The sequence below is a fragment of the Typopeltis vanoorti genome, chromosome 3, assembly GCF_054136105.1.
Source record: "Typopeltis vanoorti isolate ZY-2024b chromosome 3, IOZ_Tvanoo_1.0, whole genome shotgun sequence".
In the NCBI taxonomy this organism is placed as follows: domain Eukaryota; kingdom Metazoa; phylum Arthropoda; class Arachnida; order Uropygi; family Thelyphonidae; genus Typopeltis; species Typopeltis vanoorti.
Window position 1 is genome coordinate 38,754,738 of NC_143551.1, and position 16,229 is coordinate 38,770,966.

Here is a 16,229-nt window from a genome sequence, read left to right on the forward strand (position 1 = left end):
CCTGAGAAAGAGGGGCATGAACAGATAGCATCAATGGCAATATCATATTAAAAATTGGATATTAGGAAAGAACTTGACATTGTTAGAAGAGCTAATCTCAGGTTGTATGGTCACTTAAATAGAATGGGAGAAGAAAGATTAGCAAAACAGTGTTCTCTGTCAGGATAGCAAGAAAAAGACCCAGAGGAAGACCAAGTGCCTTAGAAGACAGAAATATAAGATCAGATAATGTTGGAGTCTTGGCAGGTAACAGATTGATTTGGAGGAAAATTGTTGATAGGAAGTTAGTAATAATGTAAGTTCTTCATGTAGTATTATCATAACATCCTGTACACCCCTTGAGGGTACATGTCAGGAATTTGATGATGATGATGAGAACCTATATTGTTTCAGACCGTAATATACTGTGTAAGAGACCATAAGATGGTTGCAGTTGTCTATTGTAATCTTTACCAGATATCACTTAATATCATTGATAATTTGGACCAGCTATCTCTGAGTGGCTAAAAGTGGAGGCTGATTACACCTCTGTCTCCAAAAAGCTGGATAGGGCTAAAACAGCTTCACCTACTCCCTTTTGGGAATAAAATCCACTGAAGCTTTTTATGCTTTGTGTATTGCTAGCTTTATGAGAGATTCTCTTTCAATTGCCACTGGCCAAAATTTCTGATTTTTCATCCTGCAAAACAGGCAAACTGTTTGTAAAACATAAATTCACACAACAATTCAACTGCAGAACTAAAAATGAGGATATTACGAAGGAACTTCAATTAGTATTCAGGAATGTTTGAGCAGAGCTATTGTGTCCTATAAATATCAGATCAATTTGGAGGAAAATTGCCATTATGAAGTTTGTAATGGTAAACTTTTCATGTAGTACTGTTATAATATTCTGTACACCCCTTCCTGAGGATAGATATCAGAAATGTAATGAGACAAAAAAAAAAAAAAAAAAAATGATCCTCAACTCACCCATGATACAATGAACTATTAGGTTTTCAACTTTACATAGGTCTGACTTAACTGCTGGCATGTACATCATCCCGGTGGGAATGTTATTCAGATGGAAAGTGAGGGAACAGATAAAAGAACAGAAACAGACCACTTGGATGTAATAAATACAGAAATTCTTGATGTAACTACAGCAATGAAATTCGAAGATATGCATGTGTGTTAAAGGAATATTCAAGAGAAATAACTTATTTTTAATCTGGTTGTTTGACTAACTTTTTTATGCAAATCTGCCAATGAAAGTTGTGAAACTTATTGAATTTCCTAGTTAAGGAATGGATACTCTAAGCCACTTGATGAAGTCCCTTCAGTTCTCCAATATCAAGTTGGTAGTCAAAGTCGTTTATATCTAAATTCTTATAAGGTTCAAAAATAGAAAGAGGAAGATGGTACTACCACACAAACCAAGACAGCAAAATATAAAAGAGATACTCTTTTGGAATAGTGGGTTAAGGTCTTGAAGTTGGATGTCGTCAGAATTTAGAATTGGGTGGATGCAATATGAAACTTTATGGGATACAACAAGATGGCCAAGAAGGCAGAAGGATCGTTTATAAATGCTTATATTTTACAATAAACTGATGACAGATGGATAACAACATGGTCACACTTTCAATATTATATTTCAAAATTTATCACATTTTCAATATAGTTAATATTGAAGAGTGAGAGAGAGAGAGTGTGTGTGAGCATTACAGTATTTCAAATAAGTTCTACTGCAGAACCCATCTGAAGTACCGTAATGCATTTGAACTATATGAAATTCTGTGCACATATCAGTGATGTATATATCAAAATTACATGAATGATTGGATCTTCCCAAGGGAGGAAGGATGTATACCTTATATACTAAATTGATGAATTAGGCACAAAATTTATCACTATTATTTCTTAAGTTACATTGAATTTTTGGTAAAATGATAGCATATTGGTAGATTAGGGTGCAAAAAAAGCATAAAATTTCAAAAAATTAAAAAAAATTTTTTTTTAAAAATCCACATCTAAGGAATAACATCAGTTCCTTATGAAACCTTTCTTTGAAAAACTTTTGCACATGCCTCTCATAAACTACACTAAACACAGTGGTTCTTAACCTTTTAATAGTCGTGGCCCCATAAGTATCCTAAAATATTTTTGTGGCCCCCTAGTTTGTAGTAACGTAATATAATAATAATTAAACTTTTTTTTAAAAAAAAATAACGGTTTTACTTACTGATTATAATGACAAAAAAAAATCAGAAAACAGAAATCAACTTTACTTAAATATTACTGTAAACACTTTACTGTGTTTATATTTAGGAAATCAAATAATGTTCTTTGTTTTTGCTCATTTTATAAGGGGATAAATTTTAAGAAATAACAAATCAGAATTACAGCATCGAAAGTTTCGAAAAGTAATCACACTCAAGTAGCACTTAACGTTAAGTTCTGTGCATTCGTACTAGTATTGTTTAAAACTTCAGAGAATCACTTCTATCACACGTCCAGTAGGTAGATGCACAACTTGCAGTGTTGCCAGCAGCAAAAAAGTTGACTTGTAGTGCAACCACAAAAGAAACTACTGCATTAAACTGCATAATTCAGATGACTAATATAAAACGATACAAGTTTGAAACAAAGTAAAATAAAGAGCAAAAACTAATTATTTTAAGAGATTTCAAAATTTTAAAAACTAGAAACATTCTATAAATTTTCTGCGGCCCCCAGTTAAGAATCACTGCACTAAACACATACATACCTTGAAGTCCCAAAGCAGGGGGAGGTGGTACCATCCCAGGCACAACAGCTGTAGGAGGCATCATTGTTGGTTGACCAGGGATAAATCCAGGTGCTGGACAATGTTTAAAACAACTGTTTTAGAAATTATCACCACTTTACATAAGCTAAATGTACATTGGATACCAAAAACATTACTTGATTAAACAGTAAAATACAAAAGAAATTCAAATAACAGATTATTATTGACATTATTTTTTATTTATTTGTATTTCCAACTATCACCTGAAACCAAAAGATTAAGCACTGAACTATAACTTTCAAAATTTGACCTTTTTCAAAAATTAACAGTATGTAAATAATGCTAATTTTCATTTAAACTGTCTTTTTAATGAGATGCTATGTACCTCAGGAAGTAGGTTTTTTAAATGTCTTTCAGATTAATTCCTGAGCCCCTAAATGCTTTTAAATTATTGTCTATTAGGTTCCTGTAGGAAACCTAACTTGAAGAGGATGTGGCAATTACTGTCACATATTTATGTGCTTTTGTGGTATTTGAAAAGTCTCATTGCATCCTATAGTGTGTTTGAATGTATACTGTCATGTGCTTCTTTATTATTCAGAAATACTAGAAATTTTTTATAAATTCATAAAATTTTTCTAACAATTGTCAGGCTGTAAATACGATCAGTTGTTGAATTTTCCTTGCAGCTACATTGATGTTTGAAGCACATACATTAATTCTTTTCAAGATCAGTGTAGACAGTATTTTGTAGCAAGCATCCAAGATAGATTCCTCTAGTTACTGGTAAATAATGCGGTCATTTTTTTTTTAAAGATAGTGCACGGTATGACTATATTCTAACCAACCAGGATTTTTTTTACCATATTAAGTTTGTAAATCTCAGTTGTAAACAATGTTTCTCCAATTTTAAGCAGTTTTATAATTTTATTTTCTAAGTGCTTTAATAACATACTCAGGAAGTAGGTTTTTAAAGATATTTTAGATTAATTCCTGAACCCTAAATGCTTTCCATATTGTCTACTAGGTTCTGTAGGAAACATACCATGAAGAGGGTGTGGCAGTTACAGTCATATATTTCAGCTTCACAGATGGTTCCTCAAATGTGGGTTCTTCAACATTTTCTTCTGAACATTTCACCTATGGCATAAAGTGCATCTGATGGTGATAATTTCTTTTTGACAGTTTTCCAAAAAATACTGTCTAAATTCTTCAACAATTTTTTCTTCAATAATTAAAAATCTCCTTAGTTGTTAGTACTTGAATTTGTGGGTGTTGAAAGTTTTTCCACTTGGTTATATTATAAATTAAAGACACCGAGAAATTATATTAAACCTTGAGCTTTTTCTTGGTTCTATTCGTTGACCAGATATTAATAAATGATATGCATAAATTGTCAACGTTCACCAGCTATTCTGTCTGGCTTCTTCAGGACAAGTATAAGTACACATTAACGTTTGCTAGTAAAAAAGAATTGGAGTTACACAGTCAAATAAATTAAAACTGATGCATAACATCATAAGCATAAAGCATGGTGTCTCAGTCATTATTTATTGAGCGTGTTATGTAGTTTTTAACGAAATGAAATTTTGGTAAGCTGAGTGAATTTATTAGGCTTTTCCAGATGCCTTTCAGAATCATTCCTTGATTTCTGTTTAGATTTTCTCCAGAGTGGAGTACAACCATGGCTTCTTTGAAGTTTCTACATCGAAAATCTTCTTCTATATATGGCATGGAGCTGTTATCCCAACCGATAGTGTGGTTAGAGATCGAGAAGTGATGGACTAATCCTGAAGTATCTGTTCTGTTGTTGTTCACGTCCCCAATATGTTCTTTTTTTCGAATTTCAAGGTTTCGTGATGTTTGGCCTATGTAATTTAATTCACAGGAACATGGGATGTTTTATACACCTGCGTATTTGAAGAATGCATTAATGTCCTTAGTTAAAATGTGGCATATAGTTTTGACAGGTTTGAGAGCAACTCTGACGTTGAAAGACTTGAGGAGAAATCAAGGCATGATTCTGAAAGACATTTGAAAAAGCCTAATAAGTTCACTCAGCTTACCAGAATTTTATTGCGCTTAAAAATTATATAACGCACTCAATAAACAATGACTGAGACACCACGCTCCATGCTTATGTTATGCATCAGTTTTAATTTAATAATAAACGGATATTAATAAACGATATGCACAAATTGTCAACAAGTAAAACCAAGAAAAAGCTCAAGTTTTAATGTTTAAGTGACCAAATACAAAGCAAAAATGAACAGATAGATTCGATAGCTATACAAAGCATAAGGTAAAGGAAAATCCTTTGAAAAACTCAAATGTAAAAAAGCGAGAATGTTAAACCATCTAACATTCTTAGAAAGATGTAGACAGTTCAACATCATTCCAAGTTTTTAACTATTAAAGAGCAATTACAATCAATAAGAGCAAAACGTATTTACTTTAAGGCATCTTTGTCTTTACTCCATGAAAGAATTCAACACATTAGATTTGTACTTAATAAAATAGACCTCAAATGCTTAGAACTTTTCGAAGACATCTCTAACAGCATAGATAGCAATGCTTGGAATATTCTTGACCACATGGTTCAAAATAGTTTTGACAAGGTTTTTCTGACTAGTAAAAAATCGCAAATTAAAATTTGATAGATTTTATGAAAGAAAGTAAAGCTCAAGACCGAGTCTCCCAGATGAAAAAGTTATTTTCAATCTTTCAGACTACACATTATCAAAACCAGAAGCCGACAATCTAAAGAAAGACTTCAACTTTGCTATCACTCCAGATCACATTCCAAAGATTGATATTATTACCAACATAGAAAAGGCACTTTCTTCATTCCCGGAAACAGTAGCAAATGATATCCAATTAAAAAGCACTATCATCCTTTACTTCAAAACCACCAAAAAACTTAATATAACTCCTCTTGAGAAGCGTTCTCTCAAACCTAAAGAAAAAAGATATAATCATCCTAAAGGCAGACAAAGGCAACTCGACGGTTATTTTGAACCAAAGACTACATAACAAAGTTCACTGAGTTAGTTTCAGACACGTCAACCTATCGCATATTAGATGTCGATCCAACTTTAAAAAATCAAAAAAGGACTAATATCCTATTATGGAACATGACTAGGTGGTCTTTGAACTTAAACGAGGTCTGAAATCTCTACACCCACTGATGCCACGCTTATATGGTGCACCATAAATGCACAAAATTAGAGTTCCGCTCTGCCCGATTGTCGACGGAAGAAATTTTCCTACATATCTACTAGCTAAATATCTAGCCCGTCTTTTGAAAGATAATATAAAAAAAAATCAGAATCCTTCATAAAGAATTCTAAGCATTTCACTGAAAAATTAAAAGGCATCTCCATCTTAAAAACAGACATCCTTACAAGCTTAGACATGGTTTCGTTATTCACCAACGTACCTGTTGAAAAAGTTATCAAGATCATACACAATCTCTATCTATATGACACAGCTCAGCTTTTTTGCCATTGCCTCAAATTGAATTATTTCAAAGTGAATGACACAATTTATGAACAACTTGATGGCTTAGCCATGGGCAGCCCCTTATCACCTCCCTGCGCTGATCTGTTCATGGAAAAACTAGAAGCTGACATCCTTTGCAAAGTAAATCCAAAGCCATTGGTTTGGTGGAGATATGTAGATGTTTTCATAATTTGGAAAGGCACAGAAACTACCTTATTTGATTTCCTTACAAAAATAAATTCCTTCAACCAAATAATAAAGTTGACATTAAAGCTTGAAAAGAATAACCAATTGCCTTTTCTAGATACACTAATAAAGAAACAAGAGAATGGACAAATCCAGCTCACAATCTATCGAAAACCAACAGACACTGGATGTTACTTGCACTTCAAATAGTCTCACCACATTGTGCAAAAACTCAGCATAATACATATGTTTAAAATTAGAGTGACCAATATTATCTCAGAAGAAAAAGATCTCCTTGATGAACTCGCACTCATATCTCAAACCACTAGTAAACAATGGTTACCCAAAAAATATAATCAAAAGATTCTTCATAGAAACCCTCCACAGCAGCAACCTCCTGTTGTGCAATATACATCGTCATCCCTTATGCAAGCGCAGTGTCAACAATGAGGTCGACCACAGTCGCACATAACTTTATAAACAGCAGGAAAATGCAGTTGGTTGTGTTTCGGTTTTGGTCGACTCAGAAAAGAACTTCATTCTTTTCTGAGTCGACTATACAACTCTTCATAAAGAATGAAGAGTTGTATAGTCGGTTTTTATGTTGAATTTCTTCATAATCCTAGATAGTTTTGGGGTAAGAGAGCTAATAAATGGTAACTATATGCGAGTGATAGGGTTGGATTCATCTTCTTGTCGAGGTTGTTGGTGTGGTTTCAAACGTTTAGTGATATTAAGAGATGAATATCCATTATTTAAGAAGGTGTTTTTTCAGGAAGTTAAGTTCTGTTTGAAGGTCTTCTTCTGTGGAAGTAAGACATCTTGCATGATGGGCAAGGGTGGAGATGATGCCAAGTTTTTGAGGAGGGAAGTGATGAGAAGAGGCATGCAAATATCTATCAGTGTGGGCGGTTTTTCAGAAAATTGAAAATTTAAGACAGTCAGGTAATCTACTGATCTTTAGATTCAAGAAGGGGAGGATGCCGTTAAGCTCTAGTTCTGATGTGAATTTGATGTTCTCATGTTGATTATTTAAATGGTTTAGGAAGTTTTGTAGTTCCTATAAACCATGTTCCCAGATAAGGAAGATGTCATCAATGTAACGTAACCACAGTTTAGGTTTTAAAGTAGCTATAGAAATAGCTCTCTCTTCAAAATCTTGTAAAAAAATGTTAGCTAAGACTGGGGAAAGAGGGCTGCCCATAGCTAACCTGCTTGTTTGTTTATATATTTTATCTTCATAGCAGAAACAGCCGGAATTAATGCAGTGTGTTAGTAGAGCAAACATTTTCTTAGAAACCTTGTCCTTAAGAAGAGTCAGAACTTCATCTGTAGGTACATTCGTAAAAAGAGACACGATGTCAAAACTCACCATTCTGTCAGTCTTTGAGATTTAAATTTTTTTATTTTTGAGATGAAATCTTCAGAGTTTTTGATGAAGGAGGAGGAATTGCCAACTAGATGTTTTAAAGAAACTGCAAGATATTTAGACAGATTGTAAGCAGGTGAGTCAATACCTTCCACAATAGGTCTTAAATCTCAAAGACTCTTACAAAATGGTGAGTTTTGACATCGTGTCTCTTTTTACGAATGTACCCACAGATGAAGTTCTGACTCTTCTTAAGGACAAGGTTTCGAAAAAAATATTTGCTCTACTTAAAGATTTTTGTTCTATACCTTCTCGGGTTCTAGTCAGTTAAATATTAATTTTATAAATATATATATGTGGAACTAGCAGAAGACAGACTAACAGTAATATAGGCATAACTGACATGAATTGATGTAAAACTTACATACTCCTTTGAAAAACTGATTTCTATCTACAGAAAGCCTAACAGATATCTTCATGCTCAGTTCCATCATTATCTACCTCAAAAGTGTGATATTATTTCTATTTTGGGAACCCGTGTGTGTATTCTCATCAGCAATGAAGAAGAGTTCACCAAAGAATTAAAGTTGAATTTATTGATTTTTCAGAAGAATGGTTATGGTAAACAGACTATTCCTCAAATTTAATCCACCTACTCATTGTGTAGAAAAGAGTAATATGATGTGAAAGATTATATTAATATTCCACATATCAGCTCCATTTCTAATAAGCTGGCAAAAATCCTCAAGAAGTATAAGTCTGTACTTTATCCCCCCAATTCAACAAAGCTTCAATAAGTAAAACCAAAACATAATTCAAAGTATCCAGGTGCGTTCAAGTCTTTGGTGTGGCTGTAATTCCCCATATTATGGACAAACTGAGAAATCAATTGCCCTCCTACTAAAGAACATCTTAGCTTTATCCAGTCATGTTCTTAATTCTTCTGATCCCAACAACAATCAATTCACTATCCACTACACACTCAGTAAACTGGGACAAATTTGCTATGATGAACTTGAAAGAACAATCTTGGAATCAACAGAAACTGCACTGAACCCTGTTCACTTTAATGTCAACCTCAGCTACAACTTTTCTGATTGTTACTCCTCTGATATTCAGTTATGAACTTCGTAAGACCATATCCTCATTCACAACAACAACAATACAGCTAGTCCAAGAATTCATTCAAATGTTAGCAATCCATTGATAATTTTAAAACTATGGTAGATGTACTTAGTAATGTTTTTTATGTATCTCTGATCACTTTACTTCCCATCCATCAAATGAAGTGCAGAAAGACAAAACTTGTTGTGCCTGCAGAAATAAATAGTTATTTTCTATTATATCATTCGGTTAATACAGTCATATAAGTGAACTTTTTGAAAAATATTCAACTGGCTCTTGGATATTTTTATCATGAAAAATTAATCTATGAAATATAAGCATAAATAATAGGAAAACAAGAAATGTGAGAGAATAAAAAATAAACAAATTAATATAAAAATGCTGAACTGTATGTAATGTGAAATTTGGAATATGAACATAACATGGGAACAAGTACAGATTAATTAATCCATCAATTAATGTGCGCTAAGCAAAATCGCATTAAGCGAATACAATAAACAATAGGAATAATTATAATTCATCCACCAGTTAGTGCAAATTTGAAAAAAAAATTACACTATAAGCTATATTAAGAGGATAAAAATCAGCTAATGCCTTTTTATTCCCATAGAGGGAGTAGGCGAGGCCGTTTAGCCCTATCTAACTTTTGGAGACTGAGTGGGCAGTTATCAAAGTTAATAAAAATTTCTTTTTTTTCTTCCAGTTAAAGGAGATCATTCTCGCTCAACTGTTCTGAATGGAGAATGGAGCAAGTTTCTCACATCTTCATTATCCAGTACATTCAATCCAAGCTCTTTTCCAATTGTGCTGAGTTCATTAATAATGTTAGATCTTGGGTTTTTGCACATGATAAACTAACACAGGCTTGAGTTTAAGTTGCCTTCTGCATTGCCTCATAATAAAAGCATAAGACGATCTTTAGACACTTTGTATCCTGGTTGAGATGCTTCAAGTTTTAGCTATGAAAGTTTTTGTTGGCATATGCGTCCAAAACAGATCAGTTTCGATGTTGAATATTTGTGATCGTCATAATTACCCTCCTTATCCTTTGCAATTATTCAGGAAACTTGGGTGCAGAATCTTTATTAACACTAGCAGATCCCCAGTTATTTTTAAGTAATGCAGTCCAGCTGGATTTTTTAAAACAGTCAAACCATCCTAAATTCACAGTAAAGCTTTCACATTCCTCTTGAAATTTCGTCTCTTTCAATGATGTAAAAATATTGAGAGCTTTTACATGAATATTCCTTGTACTAAGAGGTATTCTTTTTTGGTTATAATCCTCAATCCAGAGTGATAAAAGACGTTCCATCTCGATCATTACATGGCTTCTATTTCGGATGATCAGCATGCTAAAAGAAGCAGTAGCAACTTTTTCTGGTTCTTTGTATTCTTTGCTCTTATTTAATAGAGTCCAAACTGCAGACTCACAGTATCCCAGGTCTCGCACAATCATTGTATTACTAGCACCACTTTCATGTCTCTTAATGACTTCCAGCTTTTCCTCAAACGTAATTACTTTTCTTCCCTTTTTATTACTGCTGCTTTCTTTATCAGTCTTTCTCTTTTCCATATTAGGGATTGAGTATAATAAAGCCTTATAGGTATCTAAATTAAAACAAAATAAAGGAAAAGTGATTGAGCAAGAGAACAGTTTGCATATGTGTTTGCAATGATAACTTTGAGTCAACTGCTGAGTGCTGCTGGCCACCATCCACAGCACTTCCACTGCCCACTACGAGTACCACTGCTTGCTGCAGATTGGCAACAAAAAATTTTGCATAACATGAAAAAATCATGTTAACTGATTAATCACTCGCTTAAAACAGGAAATGGTATCATTTCACTCAATTGCGCATATCGAATTCGCATTAAGCGAGATTTTCCTGTATACAAAACAGGAAAGAAACTGCAGTGAATGAAAAATAACATTCAGAGTTGTTTAGAATAAATAATAAATATATGCACCTTGAAATACTTTGAAAAACACACAGCTTATACCAATTAATCATAAATATAATTCTGCACAATTTTATGCACATGGGCTATTAACAGAAAATGAAATGTGTGCAATGAGAGGATACTTTAGTTCTGTGGTAAAGAACTCAGCAGAAAATGCTTCAATTTGTGCATTATTGAAATCTTTTAAAAAGGAAGAAAAAATAGTCAAAGTTTTAATATACAAGGAAAAAAATATGCATAATAAAATTTCTTCATATAACAAAGCATAAACATTGCAAAAACAACATTCTGTTGTGTCCCAATTTACGATCTTTATTCTATCTTATAATTTCCGCTTATCTATGTTCTTCTATTATCTATGCACGAGATATCACCAAAAATTTTACTAATACTTAAGTTATTTCTTCTCTTAGTACCCCTAATATTTGTATTTATATTGCACCTTTTGGGATATTTAGTTTGAGATATTATATACAAAAACAAGGAGAAAGAACTCAAATATGTCTGAAAGTGTAACTATGTTGCAGTCATGACACTTTATCTCGTTTCTTGATTAGGTTCGTAAATTTTCGTATTCCCGCATGATTAGGTTCGTAAATTTTCAAGTGGTGCATTGGACAGCAATTTCAGACAACTCTTTTATCATTGAACAAAGGTTTATTAAATTCCCTAACATGGTACAACTCAATTTTGTGATTATTCAATTTAATGCTAAACTAAATACTTACAAACTAACATTAACTTATTACAAGTAATTAGGCTATGATCCTTCAATGGGTATTACGATCATGCCGCCATAACAATTCAACACATAAATTCACTTGACATGGATAAATAAGATTAATTCACACTATTTAACTATTCAAACTTAAGTAGATTAACTAAACCTTTTTCTGCACTAACACACAACTATGACATTTTAAACTTTCCAATACATTACAACAGACATGCAAAATTCTCAGGACACTTAATTTTTCACATAACATTAACACTAATGTTATGTGAAAGCTTGCTTTTAATATATTCTGTCAGATACTAAAGTCCTAGTATAAATTTTCCTTGGTCACTTTAACAGTTCCGTATTAGAATAATGATACTTATCACAGACACATTTTTAGTTAACATTAGAGATATTTTACAGTACCTTTCTTTCTTGGGATTTTCATATGGATCTTTACCTTCTTCTGATTGAATTATCTTGATATAACCTCACCGATAATCTGCTTCTCCTACATTCCCTTTGGAATTGAACTAGGCTTACGCTGGCTTAACTTTTCGTAACTCCATACACACTTTGAATCATCTATATATCGGCTGTGCAACTCGCCACGTGGACATCTATTTCTTTACAGCTCTCCGTATTTCGTAGTTGTCACTGAAGTTGGACACAAAGAATATGCTTTCTTTTCCTCGACTTTATGGCATTCTTCACTTCTCACATAAGAAATACGGGACCAAGATTCCGCTCACTTTTGTTTCCGTGTTGTGGTGTCGGAGATGTAACTCCAATCTTGCCACTCAGGAAATCACCGTGAAATCCCTACGAAAGAGCTCGCGAAGAGCTCCCTTGGAACAGAATCCAAACCAAAACCAAAAAGTCTCGTGGGAGGGGGTTCAACCCTTTTATACCTGTTCTTCTAACGGCACTTTTTCTAACTTCTTTTCTCCGCCCCCTACTTGTTTTTACTTCACCGACCAATTAGGGTGGCGTTTTTCTGCCAAATGTCCTTCAATCGGCGAGCCCGTAACGATGTCTCAATCCGGGAATCGGCCCTGAGCAATAGTCTGTTGTTTTCCTTTGCTAGCCTCTAATTTAATCCGCTTTCCAAAAATTTTCTATGAACTTACTTAATAACTTAATCTCTAGCCTCTCACATACCATCTCTTATGACTAATCCTTTTCTGTCTTATGTATTTAACTTTTCTCATTTAAATCATATCACAATGTTAATATATTCTTTCTTTTGTTAGTTAGTTTAACAAAAACCTTTATTTTTTTTATTTTTTATTGGATGCAAGAATTTTTCTTTTTCTTTTTATTAATTCAACTATTATCTTTTATTTAGGGTTTTTAATTTATTTTATTTATTCTTCATGTTACACCATGATAGCTGAGAATTCTATATTCTCAAGATATCAGGTGTAACAATTCATATCAGTGTTTGTAATCATTGATTTTGAAAGTCAGAATAGTATCCACATTTCATAGTCAACAACAACAAGAAAATCTGTACCATAAAGCAATAAATTAAAGAAAATAATAAACAATATCTCGCTAAGTAACTAATCTAAGAAAGTGCTATATAGCTATGATACTATAATGTATCGGCTTCACAAAAATTAACTGGTCAAAATGTATTATTAGCCATCATATATAAATTACTTTTTTCTTTGAATTACATCCATTTGGATGTTGTTCAGAAGAAAAAGTGACTTTCTTGTGAAAGTAAGCACACTGATAAAGCATTGTGGTAGTCCACCCTCATCTGCGGTTTCAGTATTCACAGTCAACTCCACCCAAAAATATTAAATGAAAAATTCCAGAAATAAACCATTTATAATTACATCGGCAAAGTGGATATTAGATCCAATATTATTTCAAAGCCAAATGTTTGTAAAAACTATGAAAGTCTTGTAAGGTGACTTAAGAGCTTACAAGAATACAATCCTCAGCATCCCCGAGTTGCCTTAGCTACTTAAGTAATGAAAGCTAAAGCAACTCGGGGATGCTGAGGATTGTATCCTTGTAAGCTCTCAGGTCAACTTACAAAACTTTCACAGTTTCTACAAACATTCCACTTTGAAATAATGTTTCAAATAATCCACTTTGCCTATGTAATTTAAAATAGGTGAAATTAAGCCATATGAACTATAGACAGTTCATAAGTTTTAAATTGCACAGCATTTCTGAGTAGTTCTTGGTTATCAGATCAACTGTAGCGGTATCGCAGTACTTGTGCTCAAGTAACCCTTATTTTACTTAATAATGGCCCACAAAGCACAAGAGTAGTGATGCTGGCAATTCGAATATGCCACAGAGAAACCATAACGCTTCCTTTTAAGTGAAAATGGTGAAAGTTCGACTTCATAAAACAATAAATAAAAAAAAATGCTGAGTTGCTAAGATTCCATTCACATAACTTTTATTACAGTATATTGTTATATTTGTTCTATTTTATTATTTTATTATTAGTTATTGTTGTTAATCTCTTAATGTGCCTAATTTATAAATTAAACTTTATCATAGGTATGTATGTATGTATGTATAGGAAAAAAAATTATATATGAGGTTCAGAACTATCTGTGGGGTGTCTTGGAATGTATCACCACATGGATAATAGTGGACTACTGTATATCTATATAATGAATAAGTTGTCCATGAATCATGTTTATAATGCCAATAATCTTCTATTATTTATTCCCAATTTTAAAAATTAAGTGTGTTTCCTTATTTGTTATATATATCCATTATCTTTTATGTTGTAGCATTACACTTCTGGCTGGTGCAATTTCTAATATTTTTCACATTGAAAATTAATCCCCCCCCCCCAAAAAAGAAACAACTTTCACCCTTAAATAAATCCAATAAAACTCTGCAGAAACAATTCCTTTAGTAAACTGAATAACTGCTGTATCAAATTTGGTATCAAATGAACAATAAAATTAGACTATAAAAACAGTGCAGGAACATTGAAAAACATTAATAAAAAAATTCAATTATTTTTAAATGCAACCCCCCCCCAAAAAAAGATAGTAATCCTATGGTACACCAAGGGCAGGATAAGTGTTATAGAATCTGATAATTCTAAAAATAATTTGAGAATAAAGTGTACTACAGAGTAAACTACACAGCAAAACAAAGTAGGATTTTTTTTAATTCATGCTTCTGTGATTTCTGAACACTGTCACACAAATTGCTATTCTTCTTATGAATTTAAAATCATAAAATGCATTTTTTCTGATACTATGTGAAATTAGATAAGCTATTTATTTAAATTTACAATGCTTACTTACCTGGAAGACATGCAAAAGGACCGGTCATTCCATTTTGTCCAAAAGATGGTAGTTTTCCTGCCCGAAAGGCAGCAGCTGAAAACAAAGAAAGAAAATTATTCAGACACCTTTTACGATACATAATTTGTTTAACTCAGCAGTACTGAATTACATACTTATAACATGAAAGTATCCAATTAATAGTATATCCCATTTTAAGTCTGTTTGCTTCATGACTCCTGCATTTGATGATTATAAATTTTCTATCCATGATTGAAATGCTAACCACAAATTGGGGTGTATATCCTTCAAGCGAAGTCTTTGAAGGTTTTTGATTCTTCGGAAAAGGCAACAATGAATAGTGGTTAAAACAGGAAATCTGTTGTCCCTATAAGTCTCTACAAGATGTAAATGAATTGCTGTAGTCATAACACTTCTTTCAGTGTGACAGCAAAATTGTGGCTGAGGCTTAGGGCATCGATGGCATCTTCTTTTAGGGGTAAATCTATCTTCAAAAAGGCTCAACAAAAATGTGGTCGGTGCCCTAAGCCTCAGATACAATTTTGCTGTCACACCAAAAGAAGTGCTGTTGTTAGATATAATGTACAACATCGAACACAGGATCTGTCGCTTAGCACCAGAAATAGCCAATAATATCACACTGGCCGTTGCCAATACTCCCTCCCAGTCGTCACGTCTAAAAAGTAATTTATCTTCCGGCCAACTCGCTGCTCACAGAAAGTTATGGAAAGAAAAAAGTATAGTCATCACCAGAGCGGATAAGGATAATACCACTGAATATAATTGAAAAATGGATATTATTCTCCAAGATCGCACTAACTACATCCCCACTAGAGCACGATCCCACAAAATTGCAAGTCAAAAAATTAAAAAATTTACTTAAAAAAGTATCCTCCTGGCCACTATTGTGGCCAGGAGGATACTTTGGCCTGGAATTATAGTAGATGCCACCGATGCACACCATGTTACAAACTGTCACAAACTGGCTAACTCTCTTACCCCCCCCCCCCAGTGGACTTGCTACATCCTATATTAAAAAAACTACCCATTTTAAAAACTTGATTGAAAATCTAACTTTAAGTAATACAAATATATTGGTAAGCTTTGACATCACCTCACTGTTTACTAATATTCTTTTAAATGACACCTTAACATTCTTAAAAAACTTTTTCCTTCTGATATCTTAGATTTATTTTTCTTTGCAATCAATTCTGGTTATTTTTCTTGGAAGAACAAAATTTACAAAATGGATAGAGAACTAATATGGGTTTGCCCCTCTCACCCCCTTGCCAATTTTTACATGGAAAATTTTGAAAAACGAGC

General features: G+C 33.1%; 1 protein-coding gene across 2 annotated transcripts in view; it reads right to left on the reverse strand.

Annotated features, from left to right (window-relative positions):
* The window catches only part of LOC150108063 (uncharacterized), a 111,668-nt gene that overhangs the window by 17,037 nt on the left and 78,402 nt on the right, over positions 1–16,229 (reverse strand). For both annotated transcript variants that reach the window (XM_090415565.1, XM_090415567.1), the window contains exons 4-5: positions 14,907–14,981; positions 2,750–2,842 (exon numbers count right to left, since the gene is read on the reverse strand). In XM_090415565.1, coding sequence (XP_090271691.1) covers positions 2,750–2,842; positions 14,907–14,981 — 168 coding nt within the window. The remainder of the gene's footprint in view (positions 1–2,749; positions 2,843–14,906; positions 14,982–16,229) is intronic.